The sequence below is a fragment of the Lissotriton vulgaris genome, chromosome 2_2, assembly GCF_964263255.1.
Source record: "Lissotriton vulgaris chromosome 2_2, aLisVul1.2, whole genome shotgun sequence".
In the NCBI taxonomy this organism is placed as follows: Eukaryota; Metazoa; Chordata; class Amphibia; order Caudata; family Salamandridae; genus Lissotriton; species Lissotriton vulgaris.
In genome coordinates this window covers 57,043,829-57,058,866 of record NC_141688.1, presented here as the reverse complement: position 1 = coordinate 57,058,866, position 15,038 = coordinate 57,043,829, and the positions used below count along the sequence as shown (strand labels likewise).

Below are 15,038 nucleotides of genomic sequence, written 5' to 3'. Positions count from 1 at the left end.
GAAAACACGGGTTCAAATCGTCACGGAACCTCACTCTGTCGTGTGGTCCAATTGCATACCCTCGGAATGTGAACAATGCAAATCTGAGATACTTTTCAGAAGGGGGTCGCCACAAGGGTGAACATTAAAATCACCCATAATCATAAGATTATGGATGCAATCCCTCATTGAATTACTAATGAAGACATTCAGTGCTGATATCTGACTGATAACTGAGCATGAGTTGACAGCATTATAAAAATTGACCATACCAGCCATACAGTTTTCTCCCGTTAAAATTAAACTAATAATACCAGAATTGCTTGTTAAGACTCTGCGAATTTTACAAGATAACGCAACAGAAATTAACGTAACCATTCCCCCTTTGGTCTTCCCCTAGTTGTTTCTATTGCAGGGACATAAAATGCCTTGTACCCTTCAAGAAAATAGTCACAGTCAACTGACCAAGTCTCCTGCAGAGAGATAATCTGGAACTGCTTGATATACCTAATCCAATTGCAATCCTCCATTTTAGCACCCAGTCCAGCAATGTTCCAGGAAATTACATTGTTTCCACTCAGTTTTACTAATGTGATTTCCGTATGTCCCACTTCAGCCAATGTCTCTATTTCCTGGCCCTCAGATTCCTCGCGTCAATCTCACGCCTCCAGGCCTGAGAGTGAATCAAATCTGTTCTGCGTTACAACATTGAACCCATTCATACAATGACTATCAACATTGTACAGATATGCTGCTTCAGGAACCGGGGGCTGAATTGGAATAAATGGTTTAATTTTCCTAGGATTAGGAGGGCCTTTGATTTGATGGGTATAAAAATAACCAAGTGGGCGTACACATACACTGTTCACATTATAAACTAAAGAGGCTGCTCTTAATAAAACTATTGCCACGTGTTGGATGTTTAAAGTTGACAATAATACGATCCCCACTAGATGTTTTTCTGGACGGGCCTATCCAGTTCATCCTTCTAGTTGACAAAATTTGATCAGAGTATGCGATTGGGAAACCACATTTGTTATTCAGCCATGATACCGTTTTGTTTTTTAATGAATCATGTGATTCCTCATATGGCTGAGCAGATTGACATTCAATGGGCGGGACATTTGTTAGGACAGCCACATAAGGTGCACAGTCTGGAGGAAGGTTGATATAGCGACTTTTTTTTACTTGTCTAATGTCCGGGTTACCCTCTGGAACTACTATAGCCTGTTTATTCTGACTGATTGGAGTTACAAGATCAAGTGGGTCAGGTTCAATTACAGTTATTTGCAGGCTAGTTTGCTGTGTGTTCATTCTGCCAGTACCCTGCCCATCTCCATTATGGCCCTTATCCACAGCCTTAGGTCTTACGGCTGAGACCGAGGCCAGGTGTGTTGCTATCAATCCACCTAGTCTATTAACTTCTAGGGCCGTAGTATCCAATTTAGAGGCCAGGGGTTTCATTAACTCTTCTATCTTTGCCTCTATTTTTGCTTCAAAAGTGCTAATCAATAGGGCAAATTGCTCCGGATTTAAATTTATGGCAACTACATTTTTACCGTCATGTAAATCAGATCCACTAGTATGGCTATTTGGGACTGATGGCGCTATTTCTACTCTTTTTTTACCATACTCCCCCCCCCCCCGCGTTTGGTCTGTGACTTTCTGCAAGATCTCACTGGTCTAGAGGTAGGCAATGGCTGATCTAATGCCTCAATAGATATATAGAGTACATTTTCCTGGGACTCGACATGGACCTGCGCTTCAGCTACCATGACAGACCTGTTGCCCACATCAGGGATATCAGCAACAGCTGAATCTGCAACTGGGGATGACATATCTTCATCTGACACCAGATGACTCCCTCGACCTAGCGAGGCCCTACGTTCGTTATTAATTTGATTCACCTTTTTTACCAGATAATTGTCCATAGTGCCCAACCAAGATGTGGTCTTATCAATTTTGGATTTAGACATAGTCAGAATTTGGGGAAAGAGAACAGACTTCGAAAACACTTTATCCTGTTAACAAAAAATAAAGGTCTCACTTGAGTGTATAGTTCATTGGATGCAGAACCAAAGTCCGTGGCCCAGCCCAGCCCAGCCTCCTCTGGCCTAGGAGGGCCCGCCCTTTGCCCGGGCTTCGCCCGGCGTCCCGCGATGCGCGGGCCGCGCTGTTTTAGTGCGCCTCCTGGCGCTGAAATGGGGTCAGAGAGTTGTTCTGCGATAGTTGACTCTTGGCTGTGTCGGCCTTCTCTCCCGCTCCCCCAGAGATGCTGCTGCTAGGTCCGGTGTCTGACCTTGTCCGTCAAAACAGGTGAGAGGCCCCTGTCACTTCACCAGCTCACCACAAATCTAATCTTTTTTGTGATTTGGTTTCATCTCATGGTTGAAATGCACCATACGCATTGGCGGGCGGGGTAATAGTACAGGTCTTTTAGGGAGATAGATTATTTTCCATTGTACATAATTCTCGAGCCATGTGGTATCCTCATCCAGACACAATCTTTGATAGTTGTTTCTTCCAATAAAAGCCATTGAGTCTTAAAAACCTCGTACACATAGGAGTTTGTCTGAGCGAAAACCTCCTGCATATCTCTGTTGGCCTATCTCGGTTCCCCAGGCTGCAGACTTCATTATTGCAGTGGCATCTCAATAGGCTAAGTTTACTTCCCTGAATTGTACATAGATCAGTTTCAATAAAGAAAAGCACTGGGTCAGGAATCTGGAGTCCTTGTGTTCTGCTGTGGCCTTGTTGGATCTGTGATAATGTGATAGGGGGATACTGTGCTGTTCTTATGAGGCAGGAAATGCTGCCAGTGGATTCTCTTTAGATTTAGCACTTTCTCTAGAAATCTGAGGATCATTCACACCCCATCTGTAAATTAGGTCCATAGTGCAACTATGAGTAACTAAGTAACTAAGTTAGTCACTTTCCATGTTCTCAGCTTTAAGCAGGACCCTTTCTGAAGTTGTCTAAACGTGTAAGATATGATTCTAAAGACTTGGTATAGCTCTACTGAATAGTACTTATTTAAGTCTGTGTTTTTTGAAATTTATTTAGTTGAAACAAGAATTTAGCATGTATTTTCTTTTGTAACACACTATTTTATCTTTTGCAGAGCCCGTGGATAAAGCTGCTGCAGCCAGGGAGTTTAGAGTCTTGCACAATGCACTTCACAGCAGTGCTGGCTACAGGGAAGCGGTGAGTACACATAGGGCCGTGATCATCTTCTGTGTCAATTTTAAGACTCAAACAGAACCATGTAGCTTCATGTTCAGGTCTACTTCTCCATTGAAGGGTTATTTTAGTGACCAAGAACTAGATGATGGGTCTTTTGGAATCCCTGCAAGCTCATATTATGCAATTAAAATTTTTGATACAGAAGAGCTGTGAAAATGTGACTCTTACCAACAGTCTTTTCTTGCACTTCATCTCTCTGACCACTGTTGGAGCCAGAGACTGTAATGCATAGCCTCACTCCATTACTCCTGGGCTTTCTTGCCCCTCTTCCTTTAAAATTGTGGCTGTCTCAAGCCAGTTATTTCTTCCCCCTCCTTTAGGCGGTGATGTCTGTCTTTGCCCTTTTTATTATTCCCACAATCTTCTCCTATGTGCTTTCCTAAAACACTCTTCTAAATTGCCAGTCTGTTACCTTTCCACTACATATCTAGTCTGTTGCTTATTATTAAGTTGCCAACCAAAGACTCCGTTCTGTAGATCGTTCCAGTGGCATCTCGGTCCCTAGCTGCCAATGTGCTGCTTAGCAATATTCTGGGCCCAAGTCTAAAATAATCCTATTGGTGTGGACCTGTGTTCTAGATAAGATTTATACCTCTAGTTTGTATCCTCAAATTTCAGTAATGACCCTACCTAGCCAAGACAATCTCCTTTTTGAAGCAGTACTCCAATATGCAAGCATTTATGTGTTAATGGGAAATTTAATTGTTGTATACATTTTATCAAATTTCAGTTGCACATGCTAGCTTTGTTTTCTCCTCCAAGAGGAAAATTATATTCCCCATGTAGCTATCTCTTCTCCTACACTCACATCCGTATTTGGTGTTCATCTCTATTCCCACTCTGGACACACATTGACTCCTGCCATTGAGAGGAGAACATCTCCTATCTGGTCCAGGGTTTTAAATGGGCCTTGTAAATTATTGTGCATAATCACAAACTCTCTGATTTGAGTGTTCGCCTGTTTGCAAGGTATTTCCATCCTGGAATAGCCACTTGCTGCCTCTTGGAGCATATTTATTTACTCTTGACCAATATTATACCATACTGGTGTAATATTGCATTTATTCCTGTATTTGAATAAATAGTTGAGGATTATTTGCACTCCATTGCAATTGTTGTGTTCAGGTTTTATCTCATGCATGTTCAGTGCTTCAGCCCACAGATTATTCAGCATGGTGAATTGAAGATACCATAAGTATATATGCAATGAACTTTAAATGCATGGTTTTGATTTCGTTCTGAAATTGGCAAACAAACCGCATTCTCAGGCTGCATACCCTTACTGAGAATTAGAAAGTTTGCATGTTGTACCTTTTTGTTTATGAATAGTAATCGCTGATCAGAAAATATGACTATCGTAAAATTTCTCAATGTACTTGCATTCAGACAGCTCCAAATTCTGTTTCATCTTCTAATTTCAATACTGTATGCATACAGCTGTTGGTAAATAAATATCACCGCTAATTCAATTTCTTTAAGGTTTGAGCAGTTCATGATTCATCTCAATAACTCATTTTTATGAGTCATCAAAATACTTGCTCTCCCACGTCTTGCCAAAGAAATGAAACCGAATACTGTTGATTCTGAATTCTGTAACTAAATTATGTAGGAGCTAATGTCTGTGAATCTATATCTAGATGTTCACCACTTCATATGATACCTTCACATAATCAACTCTACATCCTTACAAATCATGTAGATGCATTATTGTGCTATGTATCCTCTTGCAACACCCTTTCCTCTTTCTTAGTTCATAAGAATAGTCTTTACATTTCACATTCATTGCGTCAGTCAATATTTTTTGTATAACCCTGATCACCAGTTGGTAATTTAGATATTTAAATTTCCAAAATCTATGAACACTTGTCTTTAAAAGTAGTTGATTCCAGGATCTCTCTAGACTGTGTTGCTTTGTAGGTACAAGGGTAATGCCTCTTTGTATATGAGTGTGTGAATTCCTTGTGGAATATGTAAATGACTCCAAAGTACAGGTTCTGTACAGTACAGCAGTTCTTTTTGCATTTTTAGTACTTCAGCCCGCGGATTAATCAGCATGGTGAACTGAAGATAACATGAGCATATGTTATGAATAATGTAGTTAAAAGTCCATGACCAACTTTTTGAAGTTGCTTTAAATTTCTACATGTCCTGGTAGTGAAAAACTCTTAATCATTTTCACTACTGCAAGGCCGGACTCTTTTATAGGAGAACATTGGAGTTACCTTATGAAATTTAATAAGCTGTAACTTCGAATTGGGAACAGGTAGACCAGTCACGTTTGGTGTCAAAAGAATTAGAAGTAAAAGCTCACTTTAATGGTAATGTCTGATTTCCAGTCACAATTCTAAAAATGACAATTTAGAAAGTTCACATTTTATTGTCCAGACCGTTTGACTGCAGCCTGATCCTAGGTCACATGACTAGGTATAGCTCGCAGTTGGTCTCTGTTTATTGCTCCCAGACAGTGAGACAAAGGGAAGCTATGTATTGGTGGGATAGTCCACTCTGAGTTAACGAGGGGAAGGACCAGTCGCATCCGGACATGAGAAAGGCTCTGCCTAACCAGTCTCGCAAGGGGTTTGACACTGGTCTTTAGTTACCTCAGACTGGCTGGGGCCAGGACCGCAAGGTGGAAACTCTTCAGTACACTTCTGGAACTTTGGACTCTATCTGGAAGAAGGACTGCTGTGCTGTTGAAAGCAGAGCTGGACTGCTGCTTGTCTGTGCTGACCTTCTGCTCTGCTGTGCTGACCTTCTGCTCTGCTGTGCTGACCTGCTGTGCTGACCTGGTGGTCTGCCCTCTTGCCTGGGTGAGAAGGAGTGGACATGCATCTCTAAACCACCTCCGAGTGACTACAAGGGCTAGTAGGCTGGCCTCCTGATCAGAAGCCTTAGGAGCAGAAGAGGCTTTCCAAAACCATGCATTCAGCACTTGGACTCTGCTATCTCTGTATCTTGCAATCCCAAGTGGTGCTACCCCAGTCCCGGGCCCTTGCAAGTGGGGTTGAAGGTGCTCTGTCAGCCCATCTGTGGATTCAGGAGAACTGGCATGCTGTGCTTAGCAGCTCCCCAGAACTGCTGCGGTGTCGCGCATCTCTGTGCCCGGACCTCACATCTCCTATGCTGGGTAATGTATCCTCAACATGGGACTACACATCTCTCTGCTAGCAGGATTAAAGTACTGTGTTTAACATTCCTATGTGGTCCCTGTAGCTGGCCTGTGATCCATCAGCCTGAACTTGTGACTTTGTCCGAGTCTGGCGCAACCAGATTATCACAGTTGGCATGTTGTACTTTTTTTTGGTGCTGTTTTCACTGAAATATTTACACTTGCCGTAGGAATCTGGCTCTATATGATATATGAAAATGAAATATATTGTGGGAAAAGTCCAGCGGTTCCCTTATGAGTGAACAGGGGATTTGCTGTGCCAATCCCAAGGTGTTCAGCTAGGGGGTGTGTGGTTGAGCAGCCTTAGGCTTATCACAGAGGAGTGCAAGACATCTGCAAATACACACCATTGTCATTAGGAGAGAGACATGCCTCAAAAAGGAGATCAGACCAATTTTTAAAAACAGCAAGTATCTTTTTATATGTTTAGTTATAAGAAAATAAATCATTCAGGTAAGTAAGTTTTCAAAGAGAAATACTTTTCAGTTCAAAAAGTCAATGTGTGACTTCGGTTCTTGCGCTGTTGGAGGTGCGGACAACTTTGGTGGTCTTCTCCTCTGGATAGAGCGTCTGGGTGTAGAGGGTCTTTGGGGTATCTGGTTTCTCTGTCCCGCAACACTCGCAATTGAGGAGGCCTGCCAACAGAGGCTGCAGGCGACACCAGGGAGTTCATGAGGAGTCACTCCACAGTGGACTTTTTACATCGAGGTCTTGGTGAATATGCTGAAACTGTTGACCCATTCGACACTGGCGCGGGGCTTGGGTGCAGTGACGCTGGGTGGTGTCAGGTTTTGGCAATCCTGGGACCCCCACTTTGATGGACTGGAACCTGCACCCCCCTCCACCCCCAGTTCCTTGAGACCCTTACGGGTGAGTAGTCGCGCTCAACAAATGCCTGATTGATTGGTTTTGCTGTCTGCAGGATGCAGGGGTCAGTTCTGCTGTCCCTCCGGAAGGGCTTGGTTCCTGAGCAAAGGCTGACCTGTCTCCAGAGTTTTGGGAACTCCGCAGCTGCAGGACAAGTCGACTTTAGGTAATTGGGCGATGTCTACAGGCAGACGGAAGGGATGGAGCGTAGTAAGTTGCTGGGTCTTCGGTTCTTGCTGTCTCTTTTTGTCTGTCTTTCTTCGGGTCAACTGGATCTCCTCTTCGGGTGTCGGGGGCTCCCCTAATTAGTCATTTTAGGGGTGTTAGGGGAGTGTAGGAGTAGCCAGTGGGCTACTGACCTCTGGGGTCACGTTGCCCTCCATATGACCTCTTCCTTTTGGAATTCCTAAGTATACCATCACAAAGATCGCTACTTCTGAAAAATAGTGTCCAGCTCAGTTTAGCCCACCTTAGGGTTGGGACTAACCAGTGAGTGGCACTCCTACCTAACTACCTAATTTTCCCACCTGTCCATGTGCCAAGGGTGCTCTGGGCAAAGGGGGGTCAGCTTCCTCTCCTGTGAGGGGAGCCAGATTTGCATTTCAAAGGCGGCAGCTCTTTGAAGCTTGCCTGCCTAAGAAAGGCTAATCAGCAGGTCATCCTGTGGTAGGGGGCTTTTCTCGGACAGTCTCCTGAGAGCAAAAGGGTAAGAACCCTAGGAGGTCAAAACAGTGTGTCGGGTGACAGGCTGGCAGAAACCAGTCAGGGAGCACACCAGAGGCTTGTAGATTTTCAGGGGACACTTGTAAGGTGTCTCCTGGGTGCATGTATTGGTCAGAACATCAATGGAATCAGTGTGGGTCTATCAATACAAGAAGTTTGAGACCACCCATCCCTACTTTCAGTGAAACCATCATGTTGCTGGGGAACTTGTTTTCCCCAGTGTCCAGCACATGTTCTAAAATGGCTACCCTGTCCATATGCAATAGTAGTAATGGAACTAACCAGCATAGGGGTATATCCGCTCATGCAGGTATGCACTCGCATGTAATAACAAGCACCCTGCCTTAGGGCAGAAAGACCTGCTGTAGGGTTGACTTACAAGTACTACATGCAGTGCTAGGGGACCAAGCACACAGGAATGTGTGTTGGGTCGTGTTTTCGGTCTGCACCAAAACACGCAGCTAGTTATAGCAGCCATGCATGAGTTTTGGTGAGGGGTCCCTCAGGGTGGCGCAATTTGTGCTGCAGTCCTATGGGTACTCTTTTGTATCTCAGGACCTAGGTACCCTTTACTAGCTGCTTATAGAGGGTGCTAAATGTATTGCCAATTGGGGGAAACAAGTGTACAGTGTTGGGAAAGGACACTGGTATTCTGGACCTGGTTAGCAGGAACCCAGAACTCTCCAGTCAAAATTGTGTCACATACCAGGCAAAAAGTGGTGGTGGGGGAGGTACTGCAACAAGAACCCAGCTCCCTACACGTTCATATCTCAAGTTCTACTGATTTGGATTTTTGTCCTTGATTTATTTATTAAAATGTACTCCTTTTTTCCAATTTGGTGCAGGATTCTTCTTGTGTTGTGTTTTCACATTATTACTGTTTGAAGAGTTGCACAAATACTTTACATATTACCTCTAAGTTATGCCTGACTGCTCTGTGCCAAGTTACTAGAGGGATACGCAAGGGTTAATTTAGGTTTGGCTTGTGACCTCACCCTGACAAGGGTTGTTGCTGCCTGAGTAGGTTTTCACTTCTCTCAACCAGTAACACCTTTTCTTACACACACTTTTTTCTTTGTCATTTTTCAACCAACCTGTAGAAAGCTTAGTTTGCTTTTCTTCTTTTCATCATCACAAATGGGACCATACCAGTGGTGGCATGTGGTGTGATTTTATGCGCCACTAGCCAGTTCATTAGTACCAATGTTTTCAAGCACTCTTCGCTATTTGTTTCTTAGCACATCTATGTAACAAAGCCATTTGTCTTGGGGTACTAAAGTGCTCATGTTTTGTGAGTGATACTGCTCAAGGACAAAAATGTTTCCATGGCATGTAATCGCATTGTAGACCATTGTCCGTTAGCAAGCTACAGGGTAAACTGTGTCCATAGAAGATTTCATCAAAGTCCGAACTCATTGTTAACTGTTTTGATCTCAGGCCAATTGGAGAATACTGTTAACCATCCACTCGTTCAAAAGTCAATTTATATTTGATGATCCAGAAACTCTTTTTAGTTCAGTCACCTTTTTCCTTTCCACTCATTACAATATTCCCCTTAACACACGACTGCAGATATCTCACTCATCTTGTATGATGATGTGTTATCGAATGCAGCAAAAACACGAAGTCAGGGGTAGACGTGGAAATGCGGTACCCTGGTTACGAGACATTGCGAGCGATGATTGGTAACCAGCATCTCCACAACAGTTGGTACTGGCAAGGTAGCCAAGACATTAAGAAATTGTGCATATATTCTCCATTGTTAAGGAAAGCTCCCTTATATGACAAGTCATTAACCTGGCAGGGAATGTGAATACCCGCTGGTGTGAAACGCCCCGGACGATTTAACAATAAGTTCAGAGGTCCTGAATGATTAACCCCTTCGGCGCTCATGACGAGCTCAGCTCGTCATGAGTTACGGTTCTCCTACGCTCATGACGAGCTGAGCTCGTCTTGTAACGCGGGTTTTTAAAAAAGTCAGCGCGCAGCGGGAAAAGCCGCCGCGCGCATGGTGTTAAGGAAAAGGGTGAATGAGTACGAAGCTAGGTGCCGATCTGGTATTTATTAACATTGATGCTTGAAAGAGAAACTGTTGTCTTGGAGAAGGTGGTCCGGATTGGGTTCAAACCACCGAAATGCATGGACACATATAACGTGCTAAAATCTGTGGAACATAACCAGGATGTTAGATCTGAATTGTTTCTTCACGTGCCTGTACTGATTAGCACATTTTTAGAGACCGAGGCTTTTGACTTATGTTCTCTCCTGTTTGCCTATGTTATATATGTGTGACTGTGGTTTTTAAATTGACGAGCAACATCCTTATGTATATTTATTAACGTTTTTTTAACTGATTTATTGTATGTTTGAGCTAGATTAGATCATATGTACATATTTATTTTAAATCATTTTTTTTTATTAAACACAACTGAGTCAGAACAAGGTGTGGTATGTTACTCAGGCGAGGGATCGGGTGTATGACTTGGATTAGGGAGTAAATGTATGAAATGAGTTTTGACGGTAATTCTTAACCCCAAATGTAAAGTCTGGCCACTTTACAGTTTCATGCAGATCCCTGTCCCTTTGGTAAGAGAAGCCCCTTTTATTTTTTTTTATTTCAAAACATTTTTTTTAAAACAAATTTTATTTATCAAATGACACATATGGAGCAGAGCTCTGTAAACCAGAGACGTCTGCACGATAAATATTCAGCATCATGACTTTGACTTTTCACTAATGAATTCAAGGAGAAAGTGAGAGCAATTCAGAGGAAATATGTCAAATGAGAAACCCCCACCCAACTACCCCCCAACCCCGTCGCACTAACAGCCTCCCAAATACCAGCCTAGCTGTAAATTATGCACCATTACCTCGCTCCAGGGAACTCTAACACTAAAGACAACAGCCAGCACCAGCGAGGAAGCACTCACCGTAGTTGAGGTGTCCCGATGCAGCAACTAGCTCCAACAGCAGGCCCGATAGTCTGCCCAGTGCCAACACACTTTAAAACACTTCTGCGGGCACCCTCTTGCAATGTAAATAGGAAATTCCAGGGCCATGCAGAAGTCTTGTCCCTTCTTCCTTGTCAACACCAAAGGTGGCACCTGCGCCTTCCATGCCCTAGCAATATCACTCTTCAGCCAAGGTAAACGCCAACCTCATAAGATGCAGTTTATAGACATTGCCCCTACTCCCATCCATAACATTTAGAAGCACCAGTTTTGGCAAATGGGGCAATTCCCAGCCCAGCACTTCAGAAAGACCGGTCACAATCCCTCTCCAGAACCGTGACAAAGAGATAGTGCCAAACCGTGTGCATCAGGGTTCCCTCCTCCCGCTCACATCTAAGACCTATAGGGGAGGCCACCAGTCCCACCCTCCAAAGCCGGACCCGCGTAAAGTAGACCTGGTTTAGATATTTAAGCTGAACTAGGCGCAGCGGTTCCGCAATGGCCGCCCCTCTGGGGATGCCAGGGCCTCCGCCAAGTCCTCTTCATCAAGTGGACCCACATCATCCTTCCAGGCCCCTCTGAGGTTCAGCCGTGTGGGGGAGCTGTGAGTCACCAGGGTTTGGTAGATCTTAGATATTTTATGATCCTGGAGGTCCCCTATAAACACCTTCTCTTCTATTGGGCTGAACTCTGCCAATGACTCCAGGCCCCCCTAAGCTAGGGGAAAAGGAGTGCCGAAACCGTAGGTATTTGTAAAATTGGGTTTTTGGCATCTAAAACTCCTTTTGTAGGTCTTGAAAGGACGTCCGAGTCAGCCCCTGCATGACTTCCCCCAGGGTAGAGATACCAATGTTGTCCACACGACGGAACCCTGACAGAGTAGCCAAGTGCAGCAGGCAGCCATTGTTCCACAGGGGTGTTTCCTGTGTCAGTGTATTTCACCACCCCATCCTTCGCAAGGCCGCCAGAGTTGAAAGACCACCTGTGTTGTCAGTGGCAGTGATCTACGCACCGGTGCTGAATACAGAATAGTATGGAGGGAGAGATCCCCATAAGGGTCATCTCTATCCCCATACCATCACTCATTGAAGACAAGCAAGTGCGAGGCCATGTAATACGATAGTATGTCAGAGGTCGCCAGTCCACCACAGTACGTGGAGAGGAAGCATGTCTGTAGGGCGACTACCCACACCCCATGCCCATAGAAATTGACCCAATGCCGCTTTAACCTGCCTAAACCATCTAGGAGGAATCGGATAGGGGTGGTTCTGCAATTGGTACAGCAAGCGGGGGAGAGAAACAATCTTGAAAATGGCCGATCGGCCATAGATCGATAAAGGCATATGTGACCATGTCTTGAGATCTTCCCGCACATGCTCCCAGACCGGAGCGCGCGTCATGTACCGACGCTGTAAGATCAGTGTAGAGTAGGGATAGGTAGGACGGGAAGCGTGGACCAAGATTTAATCTACGTAACAGCGCAAATAGGTAAACCCAGCGGAGGGAGTCAAACGCCCTGTCCATTTCTGCCTAATGGAGCGCCGCCCGCATGCCGAGCCCCTGGATAGCCGCCACTGCCACCTGTGCGCGGCGGAGATTATGTCTGGCTGCCCTCTGAGGCATAAGCCTGGCCTGATCTGGGTTAACTAAGGTGGTGATGTGGGACCGCAAGCGATTGGCTAGTGCCTTGACCAGTATCCTGGCCTACACATTGAGCAGCCAAGTGGGGTGGTAGGAAGCGTGGTGATCTGGGGCTCTACTGGGTTTATGAAACACCAGCGCCTTCGCGTGTCTCCAATCCCGAGGAAGACTGCCCGCTTGCGGGACTCCTCCACCACCCGAAGGTAATGGGGACCAAGCTGCAGGAAGTGTTTCTTAAATAATTCACAGTGAACCCCATTTGGCCCCGGGGCCTTACCTGAATTCAGATCTCCCAAGGCTGCACCCAACTCCTCCTCCGTGAGCGGGAGAACGAGCTCGGCACTCGCCTCATCTGACAGAGGCTGCGGCGGGAGGTCATCCTAAAACCGGTAGTCTAAAACCCAGCCTATCACGTCCTCGTGGAGGCATTCTCTGGGGGCATGCAACGCAGCAAAATAGGAAGAGAAACTCTAGCAATGTAAAGGGCATCCGTGAAGGGCCTTCCATTCGGATCGACAATACCGGGAAGGCGCTGGGCATGGAACATCCCCTGACACAACCGATTAAGCATCTTGCTGGATTTGTCTCCACATTGGTAAACTGTACTACACGCCGCCAGCCAAATAAGACAGGCCTCATCCCTAAGAAGAGCTGCATACTTCTGTTGCACCAGCAGCAACTGTTGCCATATGTGCTCACCCACACGCCCCTACTGCAATGATCGAGAACTGCAATATTAGCCTCTACTAGTAACAGAGACTCCCTCCGAGCCCTGCGGGTCAGCGTGCAAAAGGAGATATCTACACCCTGTAAAGTGGGCTTCAGTGCCTCCCACAGAGGTTCAGCCCCAGAGACCGACCCCAAATTAATTGTCCGGTATTGATCAATTGTAATCTGCCTTCTGGAGATTCCACGTCGAGAGGCACCAGCGGAAGGGCTGCTTTGTCCAGCCCATCCGAACCGTTAAAGTAATCGACGAGTGATCTGAGAGACCTCTCAGAAGGATATCCACCACCACCACCACCACCCTACCCGCTGCCACTCGAGGGGCAAATAAATAATCGAGGCGAGAGTAGGAATTGTGAACCGCAGAGATACGTGTAGCCCTGAACATCCCTGTGCATCCAGTGCCAGGGGTCCACCCAATAAAGCCCAGACATTAAAGAGGAAGATTTCGTGAACTGGCTAGCAACCACACCCTCCCCAGGCCTCCAGCGATTCCCGGGACCTGTCCAGCACGTTGTTCCAGTCGCCCCCAGCAGGCCATCAGGCATATCCGCCCATAAGGACATAAGCTGCTCTACTAGGCCCCTTGAAAGCGGAGGTGGGGCATATACACAACCTAGAACCACTGATTCCTCTCTGACCATGCCCTGTAAGAATAGATAGCGCCCCTGGGTGTCTGCCCATGTCTTCACATGTGTATATAGGACGCTGCGGTGGATCATAATCGCCACCCCCTCTGACCCCCTTACAAACCCCGAATGGAACACGTGAACATAGCCACAACATTGGAGGCAGAGCACCTTTGAACCCATAGGATGTGTTTCTTGGAGCATGAGTACATCGGCATGAGCCCTCTTTGCCTGCAGGAAAACAGCCCCTCGCTTATTTTTATCCAGGACCCACCAGTGGTGTATGCAGGGAGACCTAATAATACTGTTGTAAAGTGCGACTTGTTGATAAAAACATAAATAACCCAACATTCCCCCCATCCAATACTTCAAGACTGATGAAGCATCTGTCGCAGCGATTGCGGCCCGTCGACCCCAACAGGGAGTCCTGGCCCACCTCGTCCAATGGATCCCCAAGTGACAGCCCAACATCAGCAGGCCCCCACTCCGTCGGAAGGTCCAACAGAGAAGCCGGCCCTCACATGGACTCCTCCGATCCAAACAACCATGTCAAAGGTACAATGGACTGCGATCTCCCCCACCAATTAGGAGGCCAAAGTAGTCTGCTGGGATGCCAAGCCAGCCTGGGAGGACGTACTTCAGGATCGTGATCGACGGCTGGACCTGCAGCGCTTGTGATCCTTGAGCTTCGTGTGATGCTGCCCACGAGCCGCCTCACTGTAAGAGGAGTCTGACTTCCTCCGAGGCGGTGTGTGGGGACGCAGCGACAATGTCTCATCTGTCCACTGAAACACCTCCGGCGAGTTAAAGAAATGCATGTGGGATCGATATGCCACCCGCAACTGGGCAGGGTACAGCAGCACGTAGGGAAGCTTAAGATCACGAAGTCGAGCCTTGGCTGCCAAAAAGGACTGTCGCTGCTGCTGAACCAGCTTCGTATAGTTAGGGAAGATCAATATGCGTGCATTGTAAAAGAGCAGAGATTCCTTGGCCCTGGCCTGTTTGAGTATAACATCGCTGTCATGATAACCGGTCTCGGACGGGCACCACGCGGAAGCCACTGCATGAGAGCCCTGTGAGCACGCTAAATGACAAAACAACGGGGCAGGG

At 46.0% G+C, this 15,038-nt stretch overlaps 1 protein-coding gene across 2 annotated transcripts in view; it reads left to right on the top strand.

Annotated features, from left to right (window-relative positions):
* The window catches only part of UBL7 (ubiquitin like 7), a 177,630-nt gene that overhangs the window by 100,962 nt on the left and 61,630 nt on the right, over positions 1-15,038 (top strand). For both annotated transcript variants that reach the window (XM_086959281.1, XM_086959282.1), the window contains exon 4: positions 3,101-3,183. In XM_086959281.1, the coding sequence (XP_086815407.1) occupies positions 3,101-3,183 (83 nt within the window). The remainder of the gene's footprint in view (positions 1-3,100; positions 3,184-15,038) is intronic.